The 23,892-nt window shown below is 36.9% G+C and overlaps 1 protein-coding gene across 1 annotated transcript in view; it reads right to left on the reverse strand.

Annotated features, from left to right (window-relative positions):
* Tip60 (Histone acetyltransferase Tip60) overlaps positions 1–23,892 on the reverse strand; it is a 228,849-nt gene that overhangs the window by 101,954 nt on the left and 103,003 nt on the right. The window contains exon 8 of the mRNA XM_090376520.1: positions 1,830–1,919. Coding sequence (XP_090232646.1) covers positions 1,830–1,919 — 90 coding nt within the window. The remainder of the gene's footprint in view (positions 1–1,829; positions 1,920–23,892) is intronic.

The raw sequence follows: 23,892 nt of genomic DNA on the forward strand, positions 1-23,892 counted from the left end.
AGAGAGAGAGAGAGAGAGAGAGAGAGAGAGAGAGAGAGAGAGAGAGAGAGAGAGAGAGAGAGAGAAAAAATGTAGAAGACAATGAACAACCAGGCCGTCAGGTATTCATTAAAACTGATGAAAATATGGACTGGCTAAGGACAGTGATTAGAAGTGGTCATTGTTCAAGCATTAGAATGGTTGCACAGAACTCAATATGGACAAAGAAACAGGTAGACAAATTTTTACTGAAAATTTAGGCATCAGGAAAGTGTGTGCCAAGATGGTGCCAAAAATTTTGAACAAGATCAAAGAATGAGAAGACTTGAAGTTTGTGAAGATGTTTTGAAAAAATCTGAAGAGGATCCAGACTTTCTGAGTAATATAATGACTTGAGATGAAAGTTTGCCGTTCCAGTATGATTCAGAAACTAAAAGACAGTCAATGCAATGGAAGAGAAAACGATCCTCCAGATCACAAAAAGCAAGAACGTCAAAATCAAAAATGAAAACCATGCTTCTTGTTTTCTCTGATATTAAGGAAATTATTATGGCTGAATTGTCCCACCAAATCAGACTGCCAATCAAACATACTATATTAAAGTTTTGATAAGGCGATGTGAAAAATTCATAGAGACCTGAATTGTGGAAGGATGGTTGGATGCTCCATCACATAATGCACTCTCTGTTCACCAGTTTCTCACCAAAAAACAAATCCCTGTGTGTGAACATGCATTGTAGTCACTAGACCTAGCCTCTTGTGACTTTCTTCTCTTCCTAAACTGAAATGTGTACATAAGGGAACCTTTTCAGTTCGTTGAAGACATTCAGAAAAAAAACAACCAAACTGTTAAAAGGGCTTACATAAGATGACTTCCAGAAATGTTTCTATGTTTGGAAGAAATGTATGGAATAGTGTATGCAGGCCCATGGCAATTATTTTGGAAAATAACTTGTAAGGTACAAAATATTTCATTATATTTATTTTATTGCAAGAGTTCTTGTTATTTTATTGCAAGAGTTCTTGTTATTTAATAGCAACACCTTGTATTTCTTGATTGTAATTTTTTTTTCTCTCCACATACACATTTTTATGTACACATTTCTTCATCTTCATCAATAAACAGTACTGATCAAATGCATTCTTGTTTCATCAGTTATTGTTATCAATTAAGCTGTACTCCAAAGTGATTACAATAAGCAACAACCACTGTATATATTTTGTCATTATTGTATATCTTTTATTGCATGTATATCTTTCATCTTTTATCATTAGGATAAAATAATGTATCACAAAATACATTTCCAAGAGCCACAATACCAAATGTTGTTGATCAAGTAGTCAACTATCCTTGAGCATCTACAAGCAATTAAGACAGCTAATTCCAGACACGCACTATGGTTGTATTCACTGCTAGAGACAATCCAACTTGTTACTAGGGAAAGTCTTTATTTTCTTGGAGAAGTAAATCACCATCTTGTTTGATAGTATAGTGACTTTATCATTTATCATCCATTGGAAAGGCCTGTGTTTGATACTTGCCACTAGTTGGAAGTACTTTTACAGGCTGGATAAAGTTAAGTCAGTCTCAGTTCAAAGGTTCCCCAGGAGGTTTTCTGTTTCTTTCAACCCTCATCCTGTAAATATGTGATGGTCCATGAACTTATATATAAGAGACATTATAACTGTAATTATATCTTAGTGGTTATGGGAAGTACAATATTCTATGCTTTATAACTGTAGATAACACCTTTTACTTTGAAAAAGCATATTTTGTTTGCATAAATAACATAATTTCTTTCAGATTAAATGAAAGAATCTAAATTTATAAATTTCAATTAGAAAATTACCTTATTTTTCCTACCATCAATTTCAAAGAATGAAATGGGGCCTTTTCTATAAATTTCATTTCCTGGTGGGTGTCGTAGATTACACTTAGCCTGCAAAAGATTTTACTCATGTAATATATCTCATATAAAAATATGAATATAGATAAAAATGCCTTCTTTCATGTTTTTTAGTAAATACTCAGTACATGAAATACATTTCGGAACTATTATCACTTTCATCTCCATAATGGAGACGACAGTGGTAATAGTCTACATCCATGGCAAATTCCATTTGTGGTGCAATTTTTATTGATGTCTGAAATAGAACCCATCTATCTACAGCATATAAGACTTTCAAATTGTTAACTTCAGTAAAATTCTTTCATTTTGAGAAATGGCTCACAAAACCCTGGAAAGTGTTTTGTGAGGGTTTTTCAAGTGTAGAAGGACACATTGGCTACATACATATATGAATGACAGCTATTTCATACATATGCTTAAATAATGAGCAATTCTTTATATTAAAGATCTATTTTATCTAATTTCAGACAATATCAGGGGTCTGCAATGTTTCCTAGTTCCACTGTGCACTGTCATGCAAGATAATGGGTAAAGTTTAATATATGTCTGCTTTTGATACAAATGGGGCTGAAGGAATGAGCAATACTGCTTGGCAGAAAATTAACTATGGTACCTTCGCAATCACAGGCAATGATTAGTATCATTTTCACGCTTCTTAGTTCTTAGTAGAACTCTCAGCGGTAACATTTGTTGCTTTTGATGTTTAAATTCAGGTTGTTTATAGGCTGAGTTCTTCCTAATTGAAAAACCTTTGTGGACAGTTTCAAAGACAGAGAATCTTGCATGCCACACACAAGATATACACAAAGGACATTCTGTGAGGCAAAGGACCTCAATGAAGGTAGAAAGTGTTGCTGTGGTCTGTCACTGAGACTGACAGCAGCAGGGAAAATGAAATTGAATACTGGGATCTGCTTAGTGAAAATTGTGCACTACATGACTGAAAACAATCCTGATTAGTGTATGGAGTTTTATGAGTGATTTCAACAGAAAACGAATGAGAATGAACAGATCATGGACTTTATCTGTTGGTCAGATGAAGCCACCTTTATGATTGATGGTACTCTAAACTGTCATCATTGTGTGAGCTGGTTCCCAGACACCTAAACATCCATGTGAACAAGGCCATGAATTTGGTTGACTTATGGTGCAGTGTATCTTAACATGCCCAAGTTATACATTGCACCCACCTTTCGTTATGGGGGATGAGGAATATAAATAAGCTATATTTCACCACATTAACACCTCATGAAAGGGCAAGTTTGATGGTGAATTTCCACACCACAGATAGGCTGAAGAGAGGTCTTGAATTTCTACCACATTAGTATTAGTAGCAGAAAATGATGCAAGGAAGCAAGGCTATATGCATCAGCCGAAAAAAAAAAAAGAACCTTCCCATATTATCTGCTCATCCCTTCTAACAGTTTGTCTAGTTTAACCTTGGATTTCTTCAAGGTTCTACCTTGAATAAATCTAATTCACCTTCTACAACACCAGATGGAAGCATATTCAACAATCAACTACCCACTGGCTGAGGTAAATTCCTGCACATCTATCCTAACAACTATCCTTAATTAATTACAATTTATGTAGTCTGAGCAAGAGGAAGGATTCCATTAACACTGAGCATACTTAATCCACTCAGAGTCTTAAACACCTTAATCAATCCTCCTTGCAGGAGCTTAGTCTCCAGCCACTACAATTTGTAGAACTGAAGCCTTTCATGGTAAGAGCACCCTTTTGTTCCCCTCACCAATCTTGTTGCTCTTCTCTGAACCAGCTCCAACAGATTCTAAAATAAAGCCTGTTGTTTGTTGTTTGTTATTTGGTTTTTAGGAGCATTAGCAACTAAGGCCATATTGCTCCGGGATATGCGGTGGTCATTTCCTGACCTTTCCGCATCCTCCGTATTTGGTGGTGATGGGCTCGAACCCCAGTATAATCAAGAAGGGTGTGCTATGCACTGCTGCTCCTTCCCACCTGGCTACGGAGGCACCACAAAATAAAGCTTCCAGACCTGTACGTGTCCTAACCCATTGCCCTATACAAAGGGATAATCACCTCATTTTCCCCACTGTTAAAATTCTTGTATATCATTGACAAAATCCCATAAGCTGTCTGCTAGCCTGTCCAGTTTATTCAGAGAACTTCATATCCAACTGTACAATTACCCCCAGATATTTTTCATTCTCCACAATGCTGAGTGTGGTACACACAGTTGATATGTTAATCTGGATTACTGCTACCCATATGAAGTAGCTTGCATTTGTCAATATTAAATTTCAATTATCAGTTCTCAGCTCATCTGCTTAATTCATCTAGATCTCGTCGCAGTAACATACCTTGATTACTGTCATTAATCATCTTCATATCATCTGCAAACTTAGACATTAGGCCTGATATGCCTTCATCAATATCAGTAAAAAATATTGAAAACAACAATGGGCCCAGGACTGAGTCATGGAGGACTCCATTGATAACATTTGTGCATAAAGAGCAGTGCCCATTGATAACAACTCTTTGTCTTCCCCTGCTCAACTATACCCATATACCTTTATCCATAGTGGCAACTTGCCCTTAAAGCCAGATTGCTCCAATTTGTAAAGCAGTCTTTTACATGCAACATTATCATAGCCATTTCTCAAATCTAAATATATGTCAAAATTATTTTTTGCATCTAGTTCCTCTGTTACTGTGTCATAGTATCCAATCAGATTCATCAGACAAGACCACTCCTTAACAAATCCATGCTAGGATTGGTCGTACACATGCATTCCTATCTAGATGGTAGAAAGTAGTAATCTACATTACTTCTTTAATCAGTGACTCCATTATTGTTAGCTCGTGACTCCATTATTGTTAACAGAAGCTAACAAGTCTGTAATAACTCTTGTCACCTCCCCCCATTGTGAATTGGGAATATATTTACACATCTCCAGTTCACAGGGACCTCCCTTGAATCCAAAAATGCTCTCATGATTATGGCTAAAAGTTTGCTTGCCTCCTTTGCTGCTTCCTTTAATGTAACTGGATAGATCCCATCTTTGCTTGCCTCTGTTGCTGCTTCCTTTTACTGGATAGATCCAGGTACTTTTTTATATTACCTTCAACAATTTCTTTTTCACATTCCTCTCACAAAATAATTTAGTTCCAAAATAATCACAAAATCAATAAACAATCACAATAATCATTAAATTATCACAAAATAATTTAGTTCCTGTTATAATTTGTTAAACTTCTGGCATTTACCTTCCCTAAAGAATTTCTTATGTGTGAATATAGATGTAAAATACACATTCAGTTTATCAATAACTTGAGAAGGATCTCTTGGCTGCAGATTAGTTTATATCTACACCTGATTTCAGGTGTAGATATAAACTACACCTGGTATCACCTGATAATTTATATGCATTCCACATTCTTCTTCTCTGACGCAAGTCCCATCAGTACATCTGACATCCATTTAGATCTAAGTCTTGAAGAATATGTCTTAATTGGTATAAAAAACACAGCAGCTTCTATAATTACATCCCTGAATGCTTTCCATTTAGAATTTGCTGTTGGTGACTTCATCAGTTGGTCCCCCTTGTCCCCCTTTAATACACAGAATTTAAAAACTGTCTGAGACAAATGTAGTCACCTTCAAAAAGCAAGAGTTCTTCCCTTTGCCAATAATATCTCTTTACATTTATCTCTTTGGAATTTTGGCCTGAATATAACCCCACAAGTAAAAGTTTCACATATACTGACACCAGCTATAATCCAAGAACTTGAAATCTGGAAAAATAAACATACTTCACATAAACGCAATCCCTGAAATTCTAAATATTCCCCAATTCACTGTTTTCATTTTGTTATGTAATCACTAGCATTCAGTAAAGTTTGGCTGGGATGATGACTGTTGTGGAGCCAATAGTGTTTTCAGAAATGAATAATGGATGTTGTAGGGAATTAAAAAAGGTTCTTATGGAATATTATACTATTTTTTAAATTGATCTGTTTATCTATTTGATAAAATTTTTTGTTCAACTCCTGTAGTGATAGCTTCTTTAAAATCAATGTTATCACCAATCTTTTCTCTGTAGATAATGTTCTACACACAGTTCCATAAGAAGTCAAGTGGTGTATGAGATCAGGACTTGTTGGGGGCCAATTAGGCCTCTAAAACTGCTTGAACCACTTTCATATGTTGTTTCCAAGTGTTGATGGACCAAAGTCACCTACTGACTTCAGCTCAGTTATTCAAAGGATGCATGCAGATGGTACTCATCATAACACAACCCTGTATAACATATAGGGTTGTGTATATTATACAGAACTAATATTAATACTATAAAATATACAAAATAAATTCTGTATATTTTAAAGTATTAATATTTTTGTTCATTTAGATACTCACAGTTTTGTTAACAGTATATTATTCTTAATTTTTTAAGGAGTCCTTATGTGCTGTAATGTAATAACTAGATCGTATGTATAGCTTAGCTTAATTTTCAGCACTCACCTCATAGTAATCCACTTAGCTGGTGGAGGGTTTTACCACATACATAGTGGTTATAGGATTCTAATACTTTACAGGGATTATGGGTTTAAAATTAAGTTATGGGCTATAAAAAATTTTTAAGAAAGGAAAGTGCACCTTCCATGGTTGCCTAATTAAATTAAATTAAATGAAGAGAAAAAAAGGAAAGGAAAATATAAGCTAATAATCGCGCACGAGCGACTTTTGAGTTTCCTCGTCTTCAGCTAGCTGTAGTGGAGGGGGGGAAGAGAGTGCGCTTGTGTTATATATGGGTTGGGTTCCCGAAATGTTTCCACGTGCACTGAAATGCATTTCGGGTTAGGTTAGGTAACCTAACCAAATAACCTAACCAAATACTATTTTAAGGGACGGAGTGCGTATAAAAGAACATGTTAAAGGATCAACGCATTTAAGATCAACAGTGTTCAGGTGCTTTATCAAAGATGGAAAAGCTAATAATATGGATGGAAAATCAGATTCAGAAGCAAGTGCCCCTAAGTCCAACGGCCATTCAAGCAAAAGCAAGAAGTATTTATGAAGATATTAAGGATAAGTACAGCGAACCGCAAGCCAAGTTCGTGGCAAGAACCGCATGGTTTAATAGGTTCAAGCATTGCGCTGGTTTCCAAAACATTAAAGTATGCAGTGAAGTCGCCAGTGCAGATTCTGCAGCTGCAGAGAAATTTTGTGATGTGTTAGAAAAAACCCGTCTAAATCTCCACAGCCCTCAACTTCCGCAGTGGCGTGCTTATCAGCTGGAGAGTTATTCTGGCAATGATGCTCGAAAGGTAAAACTTTCTGACATTATGCCTATCTCCTCTCTCTTTTTGTAATTTTATAATTTTGAAATTTTGTACACTTTTGTAATTTTTCCTGCGCATGAGATAAAAAAATTTAATAAATAATTCTATTTACATGTTTGTTGAACATTTCTTTTTTGCTTCAAACAAATTCAGCGCACATAGTTGCGGGTGCTGCATAAGCCTTTAGGGAAATTCTGACACGTAAAACTCGACTTACGTAGCATTCCGCAGAAAGTAAATAAAAATCAGGGAGTGGCTGTACTAATCTTGAACAAGTCATTAGCTGTAATAATGGCTGGAAGTCAAAAGAATAATAAATTTCGGATGGATAGCATTCAGGAAATGTAGTCACATACTGAAGAGCAATATCCCAATTTGTCTGAAACGTAAAATAATGAATCAATGCATACTCCCCACCATAACTTATGGAAGTGAAACTTGGGCAATCACCAAAAGAATGGAAGAGAAGCTGAATACACAGTGACGAATGGAACAAATTATGTTAGGAATCAAACTGTTGGATAAGAAGAGAAACACATTGATTAGGCGGCAAACTCAAGTAAAGGACATTGTTATCAAAGCTAAAGTGCTGAAATGGACTTGGGCAGGACATATAGCTCGAAGACATGACAGATGGACTAATAAAATAACAGAATGGTACGAAGAGGAGCTAAAAGAAAACTTGGAAGACAACAACAGAGATGAACAGATGAAATTCAAGAATTCGTGGGAAGTAAATGGATGGCCATTACACAAAACAGAAGGAACAGGAAAGTTGCTGGAGAGGCCTTCATCCTGAGTGGATTGAAAATGGATGATGATGATGGCCCAATGTGATTCAATCCCTTCCTTCTACTATTAATATAAGCATAGAGGTCTTTGCTGCTTTTCTTTGCATTGGCCGAGAGTTCTCATAATCTGCCTTAGCTTGCCTAACCTCCTTTGTGACTTGATTAAAGACTAGTTTATATCTACCATAGGCTTGTGTCACCTGATAACTTATATGTATCCCGTGCATTTTTCTTCTCTACCATGAATGTCATTAGTTCATTTGACATCCAATTAGGCCTTAAACCTAAACAGAATTTCCTAGTTGAATGAAATGCCCAGTAGATTCTATGATTAATTCCTTAAATGCTTCCCATTTAGAATTGGATGATGGTAACATCAGTTGGTCACACTGTATAGAATTTAAAAACTGTCTGACACCATTGTAGTCACCTTTACAAAAGCAAAAACTCTTCCCTTTATTGATGGTAGTTATATCTTTAAGTAAATCCCAAATCAATATACTGTGATCACGGCCAAATAGTGGTTCTTTTATCTGCAGATAAAATAATATCATTGCTAATAATCATATCAAGAGTATTACTCCTCGTTGCCTCTCTAACATGCTGCTGCAGAAAAAAGTCATCCAATTTTTCCTCAAAAGCCCATTTTTTTTATGAAAACCCCAAACACGAGAGGTATTAGAACCTATAGTACTTAGTACCATGCTTGGGTTGGAGGTTAAGAAGACGAAAGAAGATATTTGTTGACATTAGATTTGAACTTCTGTAGACTGTAATTTTCAGGAAATACGTACGTAGGAAGGTTGTTCCAGAAAATGGCAGTTGAATGAATAAACGAGGAAGATGAAAAGTTGGTTCTGTGAGTTCGAAGTTGGACAGTAAATGGATGTTGGCTGGTGGCGGCACGTGTTCGGACCGTTTTGAATGAATAAACGAGGAAGATGAAAAGTTGGTTCTGTGAGTTCGAAGTTGGACAGTAAATGGATGTTGGCTGGTGGCGGCATGTGTTCGGACAGTTTTGAAAGAGATAGCGGGAATTATAGAAGCCAATTCCAAAGAACAGTGCCCATGGAAGTATCTGTAGAAAAGGCATGCAGCAGAAACAGTATGTCTATGAGACAGCGAGTAGAGAGACTCTGTTAGAGAAGAGTCATTAATTAACCTAACTCCCTCTTCTGAATGGAATCTAGAAGCCTGAGAGAGAGTGAGGCTTTGGGGGCACCGGCCCAGATCTGAGAACAATATTCCATGGTAGGGCGGATTTGCGATTTGTACAGAGTGAACAGCTGTTTTGAAGAAAAGTAAACGCCGAGAGCAAAAGAGAAAACCAAGTTTTTTAGATGCAGAGGAAGCAATATTTGTACTGTGCTTGTGCCAAGAAAGAGATTAGAAGTCAGGGTAATCCCCAAAAGAGATATATCATTTTGCCAAGAAATTGGAGTGTCACCAAAGATAAGCATAGGAGCAGAAGAATCCTTTTTGCAAGATATAAGACAAGATGGGAGTTTTAGAAGGATTGAAATCAACTAAGTTGTCTTTGCTCCACTGGAGAATTACCTGGAGATCAGCATTTAAGGAATTGGTAGCGGATATTCGAGAAGTTGAAGCTGATTGAGCAAGGCAAGGTTTCTCAAAATGGAAAGTGGAATGCAATGTGCTATAAAACTATGGATAGGATTTCCAGTCAATGGAAGAAGGTCTTTAATATACAAGAGGAAAAGAGTGGGGGAAAGAATTGAACCTTGTAGGACACCAGCATTAGTGGAAAAGTTAGAAGACAGAGAGCCATCTACTATCACCCTCAGTGAGCGATCAGAGAGAAAACTGGATAACCAATTACAAAAAACAGTTGACAAGCCATAAGATGGAAGCTTGTTTAGAAGACCTTTATGCCAAACACGATCGAAAGCCTTTCAGATGTGAAGAGCAACTGCTTATGTTTCCCCAAACTTTTCCATTGAATTTGTCCATAAATGGGTAACATAAGCCAGAATATCACCAGTGGATTGACACTGACAGAATCCATAGTGGCAATCATAGATCAGGTGGAAGGTTTCTAGGTAGTTTAAGAGTTGGCGGTTAATTGATTTCTCCATTACTTTAGAAAGAGTAGAAGTAATTGCAATGTTTGTTATTTGGTTTTTAGGAGCATTAGCAACAAAGGCCATATTGCTTCAGGGATATGCGGTGGTCATTCCCTAACCTTTCCGCATACTCCGTATTTGGTGGTCACGGGCTCGAACCCCGGTCTAATCAAGAAGCGTGTGTTACGCACTGCTGTAGCAAAGCTGTAAAACAGGCAATTACTGAAAACCTTGAAGCACAGTTTAAAATTGTAAACATTAAGGCTCTAAGGAAAATTAGCATTAACCTAAATGTGGTCATTGAAGCCACAAAAAAAAAAATAAAAAATAGGGGACAACCCTCTGGTCATTGACGTAGGTTTAAATATTGATAAATTGAAAACCAGAGGACCCAACATCTTAATCTTTGATATAGATACAGCCAAGAATAAACAGGATATTATAACCGAAATATATAAAACAAGTCTACCAGAACACATGACAAAAGACCAACTAAACTCAGAATTTTCTCTGAAATGCAATACAAAAATCAAGATCTGCCCGGTAGGCAGAAGGCAGACAGGATAGGTGGAAGGGTATGCTCTTAGTTAAGAGGCACATAAAATCTAAGGCACTGCATCCAGTTGATATGAGCAGCCAGTGCAATGCAAAGTCAACTTGGTGTGACATAAGCACTGGGAAAGCAAACTGGATAACAGGATCTGGCAGATATTATCTAAACAGCAAAGAATCTATATAGGAGGACAGGAGGGTAGTCACTGGTACAGTGAGCCCCTCCCTAGAACCAAGTGCTACCACTGCATGGACTTCAACACACATCCCACACATATATGGTATGCAGAAAGAAAGTACTTGTGGCCACTGTGCCGTAAGAGGGCATGAATATGGTATGTGCAAAAAAAACCAAGACCCTAAATGTGCCAACTGCAATAGTGCAGGACTTTCTTTCAAGCATTCAGTAAGGGATCCCAAATGCCCAAGCTACTTGAAGGCAGTGAAACAGCACAGACAAGGTTGATTATGGGCAATCATCAAGTTGTGAAGTTCCTGCAACTGAATGCCCAGAGAGCTTGTGCAGTTGCTGACCAATTAAAACTCATAATGGAAGAAAAGAGAAATTATGTACCAGGTACATATTGAGTTGCTGCCACTCTACTCAAGACTGATTATGTCACAGTGGCAGCCGTTAAAAACGTCTTAAAAATAGGTGACACTTCTCCTTTGCCTATTTTTGTAAGAATTTTAGAAAATGTACCATCAGACTGTTGAACAACTTGTACTAATTCATGAAATTGTAGTGAATGAAATAATTCTGGAGCAATCAATGAGTTCCTCAGGAGTTTATATATAGGTGTAGATACACTGGAAGCAATTGCCATAAATATCCAATGAAGTATATATTCATACCTCCAAATGGTATTTCATGAACACCCCAGTTATCTGCTTTAAAAGCATATCTATAATCGATAACAGTTCTGCACTAATCATACTAACTTCATTGATTATAATAGTACATACATGTTGAAATGCAGTTCTATATTGTTGAAGAATATCATTACTAAGTTGAAGATTTGATAGACATATATGGAAAGCAGAATGCACTGTTGTACCATCGATTGCCAAAGCAGCATTACCTGTGGAGGCACAAGTAACATATGCATTGTGAATATGTGATATATTACAAAAGCGATTATACGTTTCCATCAATAATTTAAGAGCAAATGTCTTTCCACAGCCAGCAGGTCCAGTGAGAAATACTTGTATCGGTTCATGTATCTGATTATCAATTTGATGATAGCTTCAAGTAATAATGCGCGTTGTTCTTTATTAGTACTACTCATCAACGACAGTATTCTTCAGATGGTAAGATATTCTCTCGCTTCCTAATGACAGATGATAATTTATCCATCATCGCCATTCTCATCTCCTCATTAATAGTTTTCTTGTCGGTACAGAAATCATCATAAATTTCTTTTGATTTAAGAAATTCTTCATTTTTTTCCCACCGCCAGTCCATTTTCATCATTCTCATCAAGTTTGATACAAAGTTGCCTACAAATTGCTAACATCTTTTCAATATCGATATCAGATTCTAACACTTTTTCTTCTCAAGGTAATTGGTTTCATAAAGTTCAAAATATTTATTTTCATCCAAAATTTCATTCGCCTCATGAAGATGTATTATAATTCTGATACCGAATTATTTTAGGAAATTGTCTTTTCACCCATCCCCCATTTCCTTTTCGATAACGAGCAGTAAATTGTGCAAGAGTTATATCTTTTAATGTTTTGCTCCATTTTTCATATTTATCAAAAATACTATCTTTCCATATATCCAAAGACTCACTATCAACTTGTTGTTCATCCAATTCAGCTGTTGATTTACATAATTTCTGACGCTCATATGGCCATACCGTTGGTACATATTCAATCACTCTTAAAGACACGGACATTGGGTATCGTAATAAATACCAAGCTGCCTCTTGTGAACTCATCCCTACAGAATTCAATACATCTACACTTAATGCTTGTGTTAGATCAGTTATATCCATATCAGGATATTCAGGATATTTAAAGTATATAGCACACGTTACGGGGTCTTCATTCATTTATTAATGTAGCTCTTTCCATGTAAGGTAGATCCATAACTTTGTTAGTTGTAATTTCTTGTTTATATCTGAATTTGTATAACATACATAGTAATACGGGCCATGTTGGTTCACACGCACTCAACATCAAGAACATTGTAGGTTTCCTAATTGATGAATCATGGCAAACACATCTCGTTTACGTTGACTCCAATGATATGCTGAATTGGCAATTGATTTTAGAAATGCCAAGTTAGACTCTAATGACTTGTTTATATATTCTTTCAATTCCAATATAGAACGAGTACTGTTATTCCTACTCATTTAAATGCAATTTGCAAATTTTCTGCGGTACGCATTCACATAATTTTCATTACCATACATAGCAAATGTTGGGGAGTTACTCCACGATGATCAGATCTATGAATTTCACTCGATGCCATCATAAAGGGGGCGCCTCCATAGCCAGGTGGGAAGGAGCAGCAGTGCGTAGCATTCACTTCTTGATTAGACCGGGGTTCGAGCCCGTCACCACCAAATACGGAAGATGCGGAAAGGTCAGGGAATGAACACCGCATATCCCGAAGCAATATGGCCTTAGTTGCTAATGCTCCAAATAACAAACAAACTAACAACAACAATCATAAAGGGAGTAATTTTCAATCCATTTTTAAATTTTCTTGCATATCCCAAATATATAACTAGAAAAGAAAGTTCTTCTGCATGTATATCAAATATGAAACTTGTTGGAGATGATTTCTGACCTGGTGCTATACATAAATATTTATCTTCAGACCATAATAATGTTTGTTTTTGAATTAACAATAGTTCATCATCATTGTTGACAGGTTCCACAATTTCATCTGAATGTTCCTGTTCACTATCATCATTCATCCCCAAGAAACCGTCATTCACTTTTATGCCGTAGAATTTATACAAAGGTGAATTTATCAAATACTGTAACCATATTTTCACTATTTTCTTCTGCACACATCCTTGTAGATATAATGATTTATGCACGAGTCTTCGTTTTCTGTGTACATTAATGGCATAATCGTCATTCTAATTCTCTAAGTAATTGATGAACCATCGTATTTACAATAACTGGTACATTTATTCTCATATAGTCCATGTACATAAAGTAAACAATGAATTTGCATAAAGGGCAATTGTGGTGATACAAACGCTCAGTTATAACATGCAGTGGAGGTTGCTGTTGTTGTTGTTATTTGGTTTTTAGGAGCATTAGCAACTAAGACCATATTGCTCCGGGATATGCGGTGGTCATTCCCTGACCTTTCCGCATCCTTCGTATTTGGTGGCAGTGGAGGTAAATCAGTAGGATATGTTGGATACATAAATCTATTTGATGTGGCCATAGTTGGTATCCGTCCCTCTTTTAACGAAGTATGTTTGTTATTTGGTTTTTAGGAACATTAGCAACTAAGACCATATTGCTCCGGGATATGCGGTGGTCATTCCCTGACCTTTCCGCATCCTTCGTATTTGGTGGCAGTGGAGGTAAACCAGTAGGATATGTTGGATATATAAATCTATTTGATGTGGCCATAGTTGGTATCCGTCCCTCTTTTAACGAAGTATGTTTGTTATTTGGTTTTTAGGAACATTAGCAACTAAGGCCATATTGCTCCGGGGATATGCGGTGGTCATTCCCTGATCTTTCTGCATCCTCCGTATTTGGTGGTTACCGGCTCGAACCCCGGTCTAATCAAGAAGCGTGTGCTACTCACTGCTGCTCCTGCCCACCTGGCTACGGAGGCGCCAACGAAGTATGACAGGTATTACATGTCATGAAAGTACTCATTTCCTGTAAATGAAATTCATTTTGAAGTAATTCACATGAAGTTGTTGGAAATGGATTCAAATCTAATTGAAACCATAAATGATCACAAACATTACAACTAAATCCAAACGGGTTTTTGTATACTAGTTTTTCAAATTCACCAGCTCGTGTAGACACTATAGGGATGAAATCAGGAATCTCATTATTAGCCATTTCTAATTTCGCTTTTTTTTTGGGCACGATATTCCTTCATTCTTTCTGCTGGAGTTTTAGATTCCTGATAAGTATCAGGCATTGTAGAACTCTGTGGTTGAATTTCATTATGATTTGGAATAGTTTGAATTTCTAATTTCCTTTTCTTCCATTCACGATATTCCTTCATTATTTCAGCTCGAGTTTTTTTTGGGTGCAGTTTGAGAGGTCCCAGGCATAACGATACACTCTTATTAAATTTCACCGGGATTCACATTTCTGTCCAATTTCCTTTTCTTTCTTTCACGATATTCCTTCATCTTTTGAGCTTGAGTTTTCTTGTGGGCAGTTTCAGAAGTTCCAGGCACAGTGAAACACTGTTTAGCATTAGCATTAGAAGAGGCATATGATGCAAGAAAGCAAGCTTATGCAGCATCAGCCAAAAAAATAAAAAATAAAAAAAAAAAAACACTTCCATTTCACCCCTCCGTCCGTTTGAAATACCTGTCCAGCTGAGCCTTAAATTTATTTAGGCTATCAACTTCCACAAAAAGAGATGGAAGTCTGTTCCACAAACCAACTACCCGCTGGCAAAAGGCGAATTTCCGCACATCTATCCTACATCTGTCTTGCCTCGATCTGAATTTATGCCCTCTCAGGTAATTATTCTAAGCAAGAGGAAGAATCCAATCGGCATTGAGCATGCTCAAACCATTCAAGGCTTTATACACCTCTATCAGATCACCTTGCCGGTGCCTAGCCTCCAGATACTGTAATTTGCAAAACTTAAGCCTTGCTTCGTAAGAGGAACTCTTTGTTTCATTCAATAATCTTGTTGCCCTTCTCTGTACTCCTTCCAGCAGCTCTACATCCTTCTTGAAATGAGGCCTCCAGACCTGTATACAGTACTCGAGGTGTGGCCTGACCATTGTCTTATACAAGGGAATAATCACCTCCTTATCCCTGCTAGAAAAATTCCTGTATATCATTGACAAGACACCATGAGCTACTCTTGCAGCCCGTCTGCACTGCTCAGAGAACTTCATATCTGCCTGCACAATTACCCCCAAGGTCCTTTTCATTCTCTACCACTGTCAGTGTAGTACCAGAGAGTTGATACGTTGCTCTGAGGTTGCTGTTTCCCATATGTAGTACTTTACATTTGTCAATGTTAAATTTCATTTGCCACCTCTCAGCCCATCTGCTCAACTTTTCTAGATAATGTTGCAGCAGCATACTGTCATTAGTGTCTTTAACAACCCTGCCAAGCTTGATATCGTTTGCAAACTTGGACACTAAGCTTGATATACCATCATCACTATCATTTATAAATACAGAAAACAACAATGGACCCAACACTGAACCCTGAGGGATTCCACTAATAACATTAGTCCACGATGAACAGTGTCCATTGATTACCACTCTCTGTCTTCTCCCACTCAACCATCCTTTTATCCATTGTAGCAACTTACCCTTAATACCATTCTGCTCCAATTTGTACAATAGTCTTCCATGTGCAACAGTATCAAAAGCCTTACTAAGATCCAAATATATAATATCAAAGTTATTCCCTACATCCACTTCTTTTGTGACTGCATCATAGTATCCAATCAAATTGGTCAGGCAAGACTTTCCCTTAACAAAACCATGCTGTGTCTGAGCTATAACTGAAGTCTTGTCTAGGTGATCCTGCAGTGCTTCTTTAACTAGTGCCTTCATTAATTTTCCTGGAACAGAAGTTAAACTCACAGGTCTATAATTACTTGTGTCAGCCTTTTGATCTTCCTTTGTGAATTGGCTTCATATTTGCACATCTCCAGTCTATGGGTACCTCCCATGAGTCCAAGGAAGGTCCCATAATTATGGCTAAGGGTTTGCGTACTTCCTTTGCTGCCTCCTTTAATATAACTGGATAGATCCCATCCACCCCAGGTGCCTTTCTTGTGCTTATCTTCAACGATTTCTCCTCCACTTTACTCTCAGTTATTACAAGATTATCTAGCTTACTGCCAGAGTTGAATACACCTCTGGGATTCCCCTCGCTGAATAACTCCTCATGTGTGAATGCCGATGCAAAATATTTATTTAGTTTGTTAGCTACCTGAGCAGGATCATCAACAGTTGAACCATCAATATCAAGTGGACCAATCTGATTCGTCCCCTTCCTTCTAGAGTTTATATAAATAAAGAACTCTTTGCTGTTTTTCTTTGCATCCTTTGCCAAACATTTCTCGTAATCTGTCTTCACCTGCCTAACCTCCTTTGTAACCAGCTTATATCCATCATGGGCTTCTGTGTCACATGTTAATTTATATGTATCCCATGCATTTTTCTTCTCTGCCATATGTCTCATTAGTTCATCAGACATCCATTTAGGCCTAAACCTTGAACAATATTTCTTAGTTGGTATGTACAGCCTAGTAGCTCCCAAAATAAGTTCTTTGAATGCTTCCCATTTTGAATTTGCTGTTGGTAACATCATCAGTTGGTCCCACTATACAGAATTGAAATACTGTCTCAGACCATCACAGTCGTCTTTACGAAAGCAAAAACCCTTCCCTTTACCCCTGATGGTAGTTACCTCTTTGAGTAAATCCCACTTCAGCACACTGTGATCACTGCCACCTAGTGGTTCCTTTATCTGCAGATTCTTAATGCATGAAGAATCACTACTGATAATCAGATCAAGAGAATTACTCCCTCTAGTTGCCTCCCAAACATGCTGATGTAGAAAACAATCATCCAATAAATCCACAAAAGCCTTGCTAGTGTGTGAGTGACCAACCCACAAATTCCAGTCAATATCTGGGAAATTAAAATCCCCCATTATAAGACTCTCTGATTTACTGGCCCACTCTATTTCCCTGTACAGTTTCTTATTATACTCATCAGAGTCATTAGGCCTATAGCACACTCCTACTCTCAATTTTGATCTCCCAATGCTTATGTCACACCAAACTGACTTGACACTGCACTGTCCAGCGATGTCGACTGGCTTCACTTCCTTGGACTTGATGTGTTTCTTAACTAATAGCATAACCCCTCCCCCCTTCCTATCCTGTCTATCCTTTCTGTACACATTGTACTCCCAAAATTCCAGTTCTGCATTCCTTATATCTGTGTGACACCACGTCTCTGATATCCCAACAATATCTGCCTTTGATGTTTTGAGCAATACCTCAAATTCATCAAATTTATTTACCAAACTCCTAGCATTGGTGTACACGCAAGTATACATGCACCTGTTCCTATTCTTGGCTACCCTAACACAACCCATGTGTTTGCTTGTACCGCAATGACTCCCAGCAGTCTCTGAAATATCCTGCATCTTGTTTTCCAGGCTGCTGCTTGTTCCAATAGAAGCAGTGCAAGAATCACTTTCACCTCTGCCAGTGGCTACTGTTAATCTATTAGACTTTGTATCCCCCCCCCCAACTAGCAGTTTTCCGATCCACCTATCACTGCCTCGACAACATCAGCAAATATTCTTGCACCCTTTCTATTTAAGTGTATCCCATCCCTGTAGAAGCAGTCTCTCCTGTTAACAAGTACAGACCAGGCTGAAAAATATTCTACCCCTTGAGCCTTGCACAATCTTTCCAGGGCCAAATTGATCGACAAGGCTCTCATCACATACTCCCTCCTATCGTGTCTGGGCAGAATTGCAGACAATTTCAAATTCAACCCTAATTCACGGCTTTTTTTCAACAGTTACCTGTACTTGTTAAGTAATTCCGCCAGTCTCCTACTCTTAATATCATTAGTGCCACTATATCACCTTTTGTGCCCTTAAAGGATGATATCCGCTCTACATCATGAACCTTTGCCCCTGGCAGACATAACCTGGTCCTGTTCCACCTATCCTTTTTACAAAACATGTTCCCCGTTTCCCTGACAATTTTTGTTCAATTTCATCTTGATTCACATTTCTGTCCAACTTCCCTTTCTTTCTTTCATGATATTCCTTTGAACGCTGGGCTGTAGATTTTGGCACCGTCACTTGCATATTAATCATTATGCTGATATAACAGTATAACATAGCGCATCACTGCTCAATTATACTTGTTGTGTCACTGCACTTGTTGCATACAACTGAGTTTTTTTGGGAACATGCATTGTACTTGTTGCATCACTGCATGCAACAAATACAGCACATGCGTCCAAGAAAAAATGTTTTTAATGTAAAGTACAATGCATGCGCATCAGGTTTCATGACGATTTTATATAACAATTTCTAGATAAGGTAACATTTTAATAACGACAGTAAAGACATTTTTAATGTCAAAAACAGATTGACATAGCATGCATCAAGAAGCCGTACACCCATGGGGGTAGGGTTCTATTACTCAGTAGTGCCTGAGGTATCTGTAGGCACTACAGAGTAATAGAATCTACCACAGATACCACATGGGCAGCTATAATTATTAGAAATACCAGTATTACAGTAACCAAAATAAACAACTTATGTAACCCTCTTGCAGCCTGTGCGCAGTTTATCTCCCCTCTAAAGTCATTCCACGTAATATTCTTATACTGTAAGCCAGACTTAAACATTGGTCCCAGCACCCAGTACCTACAAACAGCCCTTAGTCTCTTAACTGGCAGCAAAATATTAGTATCCATGGATGCTTAAAAGCAGATCACCACCTCTGTGCCACATTGATATTTATTAGTTAAAGGGGTCCCAGCCAACCTGCTACCCCTGTGGCACAGCCACACAATAGACAGAACTGGCACTCACAATGGGTAAGAAATGGAGGACTTCATAACTACTGCACCATTCCCTGTTATCAACCAGCTGCACAATCTTGCAACATATAGCAGACATTGCATTGGAGTGATTGATGTGACAATGGCCACCCATGCCATTGCCTACAAGTTTATAAACTGGAAAGTGCAAGAGGCCTGGACTATATCCAATCACCTTTCAGTTGGTTCACCAACTATATCAGATCCCACCTGGTCAATGACATAACCAGATATAATATAAAAAAAGGCAAACTGGGAAAAATATACAGAAACCTTATCTACCATACTTATAGTGACTTTCCCACAGGATAATAATCACCTTCATCCGAGTAAACAGGTTTTAAAAATAACAGAACTATAAAAAAAAGCTGCAGATGCCTCAACGAGAAGAAAGCAACCAAGAATGAATAGAGTCCCATGGTAGTGTCCTGAGCTGAAGAATCTCCAACAAAAGTTAAACCAAAACAATAAAAATTTCCAGAGACACAGAACAAACTGGCTGACAGCTGATATAAATGCCCAGATGGAGAACTACCACTTCCTGAGAAATTGTAGCAATCTCTTGTTGGTACTCCTGGTGATGATGACTCATGGGGTGTGGTGGTTTATCACATAATTACCAGCAAGCTGCCAAGGAGAAATGTAGCAAATGCCACAGATACCATGATTGGACAAACGATATACACCTAGGAGGAGACAGTAAATAACATTGTGAATATACTGTTTCCAAAAGAACCCCCCCCCTTTCTCTCTCTCTCTCTCTCTCTCTCTCTCTCTCTCTCTCTCTCTCTCTCTCAAGAAGAAATTAGGAAAGAAAATGAAGAATACTCATATACCTCCAAACCACCCTTGTGGTTATTCTGCCACAATTAATAGAACCAAAGGCAAAAAATGGCCAGGGCATGATCTAATAGAAGTAGAGATGATAAAAGAACTAGTGAAAAACTTTCCCCATCGCTTGTTACAATTATATAATAATTGTCTGGATAAGGAGATTTTCTGCACTATGAGCCAGAGAAACCCCCCTAGAAGATCCCCTAAATCATACAGAGCAATTGCCAAGGTACTGGAGAAAGGCTAATTCTTTTATCCTTTCCGAAAGATCCCCTGTCCATCCACCGCAACGAGTACTATGTTTACACAGGACTGATCCTTCAGGAATAATGGCTTATGATGCTGCAAATGACTCGTGCATGTTGTACCACATCAACGGCTGCACTACAAGTTCTTACCTCTAGATCTCCATGTCATATACTTCGGCCTCTCTCATGCCATCAGGAAGAATAAAGAGGCTGAAATACTCACAATTAAAATGCAAATGGACAATAACATCAAACATGAGATGACCCGTGTGTACTGAACTGGTTTCCCTATGGCAGAGATGATGGAATAGCTCATCAACAGGTGAAATTACTAAACACTTCATTCCGGATGTAACCTTCCTCAACAAATGACGTTACAACTGGTTCTATCCTAATGTCTACGCATACTTCCTTTTGACTGGCCATGGATCATTTAAAAGGCATCTTCTCAACTTTGGTCTGGCAGATGATGCTTTTTGCATCTGTGGAGAGCCAGAGAACTGGAACTATGTAATGCACTCCTGTCCAATCTATCTTGACTTCCGATTCTTCTGGCCCTCAATGCACCGACAATCCATCTGGAGGCGAGGGTATTGCAATCGGAAGAAGCCTACAAAGCATTCTTGGCCTATGCCACTGTGGTCCTCAATAGACGTCGCTATCTCTCAACTTCCAACTGGCACACCTATGACTACCTCAGATCATTCTGTTGGCTAGCTTCCCCACTGCAGTCACAGCAGAAATTAAATAACTTGCCAGCCAATAACTTGCTCAGGGTCCTATAGTAGAACCCTGAGCTGAATTTGCATGTTATCTCAGCGTGAACTCAAGTAAATTTAAATGCATTTAACTATATATTAAAAAAAAAAAAAAAAAAAAAAAAAAAGGTTACACTGTAATTTGCAAGCCGGTGGGTACAAGTTTTCTATGCCATAAGACACCAAGAATGCAAAGTGTATCCTATTTACATATATACATGGCACTAAATATAACGATTATATTGAAAATTATATTAAAACAATAGGTTCAGAAAACAAATTTTTGAAATTAATTATGTTTATCGCTTTCCTGAAATGATATTTCAGGTAAGCGATAGGGAAATTATTATTGATCAACCTACCGTACAACGCTGTTAAGCCCGCTGAACAATTTTTATTACTATTGCAGATATAAACAATCCTTAGACATTGCGATAAAATTATATTAGCATGCACTGATTTTGATATATTAGATCTCCAGTTTGTAAGGCTGACTACGTTAAAATTAAATGCACCTCTTTTATTATATATGTTTACGTCTATATTATTATTATGGAATATTTCTATATGAAGATCCAGATAATTTGCTTTAGTATCGGAACTATTAGTTTTTTCCAATAAAAGTTCTACTGGATATAATTTACTGTAATCCTGGACAAAATGTGGACAATTAAAAACACATATATCATCGACGTATCTATATATAAGTAGGTTATCTTGGAATTCTCTTTCTGTATAATGTAGATAAAGGTTTGCGATTATGCTTGATGCTGGACTTCCCATAGGGGTGCCAGTCACTTGTAGGTATAATGATGTTCCGTCATATACATAATTATTAAAGATGCATAATTTTATTAGAGAATCCCAATAGGTTAAATCAACCTTTATAGCATTTTTATTTTCTAAATATAGTTTCTGGAGGACGACTTTTAAGTTATCAAGATTAATGCTCGTAAATAGACTGTTAAAGTCAAATGTTTGTATTTGATGAATATTGTTAATTTTTTAGAGCATTTATAATAGGCAAGTTATTATTTATTATAATAGTTTTATTTAAGTTATTTAATATAATTTTAAGTAACTTTTCTAACGTTTTTCCGGGAAATTTAACATAACTATCTCTACATGAAGTTATGAATCTAAAAGCAATCGGTGTTTTATGAAATTTGGGTATGCCATATATAAATGGATATTTTAGGTTATTATACTTTAACTTATTTTTTTATGCAATGCAATTAATTTTTTGATTATTATATTAGCGGAAGATGTTATCTGTTTATATGTATGGCTAGACTGTAGTTCATTTTTTAAAATTTCTATATAATATGATTTACATATGATTGCATAATTGCAAGCAGCTTTGTCAACGGGAGTAATTACAAAATGTTCAGGTATATCTTTGAGCTGCCTATTTATTAATTTGGTATTATATAGATTATCCTGTATGAATTTCAATTGATTATATTTGCTAGATATGATATTAAGCATTGTAAATAACCACATGTGGTATGCTTCAACCGGTATGTTATGGCTGTATGCTGATCTTATGCAGTATTTAAGTAAATCTAGATATAACAATTTTTTAAAGTTAGATTTATTAATAGGTAAATTAGGTCGAAATTTAAAACCCAGTGATAAAATATCTCTAAGTTCGGGATATGGGATTATATCTAAATTGCCGGTTATAATGTGATTATGGTTAGGATCCACGTATCTATGAAATGAAGGTTTGTGGCAAACACATGTATCCTGTCCGATGTAAATATTGTGAAGGTTTGTAGCTATTGTTTTATAGTTACACGCTTTAAGACCAAATGGTCTAGAATATCTAAATCTGATATTAATATGTAAGTTATTAATAGGCAGCAAGTCATTACGTAAATTAATAGTTTTATGTATATCTAAATCATCCATTAATTTATTTTGAAAGTATAAGATGAGGACAGAGTTTTCCAGCTGCTTGCTAACATTCAAAATATGAAATCTGAATTTGACAATGTCTGATATAATATGCATAAGACGAGAAGATGCAAAGACGTAATCATTGGTTTGAATTGCTTTGGTGAGAAGTGCTTTGAGTACACTAAGTTTAATACTGAAAGGTGTGTTATGTATTTAAAACTTAGTGTACTCAAAGCACTAAATAGAAAAACCAATGATTACGTCTTTGCATCTTCTCGTCTTATGCATATTATATCAGACATTGTCAAATTCAGATTTCATATTTTGAATGTTAGCAAGCAGCTGGAAAACTCTGTCCTCATCTTATACTTTCAAAATAAATTAATGGATGATTTAGATATACATAAAACTATTAATTTACGTAATGACTTGCTGCCTATTAATAACTTACATATTAATATCAGATTTAGATATTCTAGACCATTTGGTCTTAAAGCGTGTAACTATAAAACAATAGCTACAAACCTTCACAATATTTACATCGGACAGGATACATGTGTTTGCCACAAACCTTCATTTCATAGATACGTGGATCCTAACCATAATCACATTATAACCGGCAATTTAGATATAATCCCATATCCCGAACTTAGAGATATTTTATCACTGGGTTTTAAATTTCGACCTAATTTACCTATTAATAAATCTAACTTTAAAAAATTGTTATA

This window comes from Mastigoproctus giganteus, chromosome 6, assembly GCF_048544385.1.
Source record: "Mastigoproctus giganteus isolate SK-2022 chromosome 6, ASM4854438v1, whole genome shotgun sequence".
NCBI lineage: Eukaryota > Metazoa > Arthropoda > Arachnida > Uropygi > Thelyphonidae > Mastigoproctus > Mastigoproctus giganteus.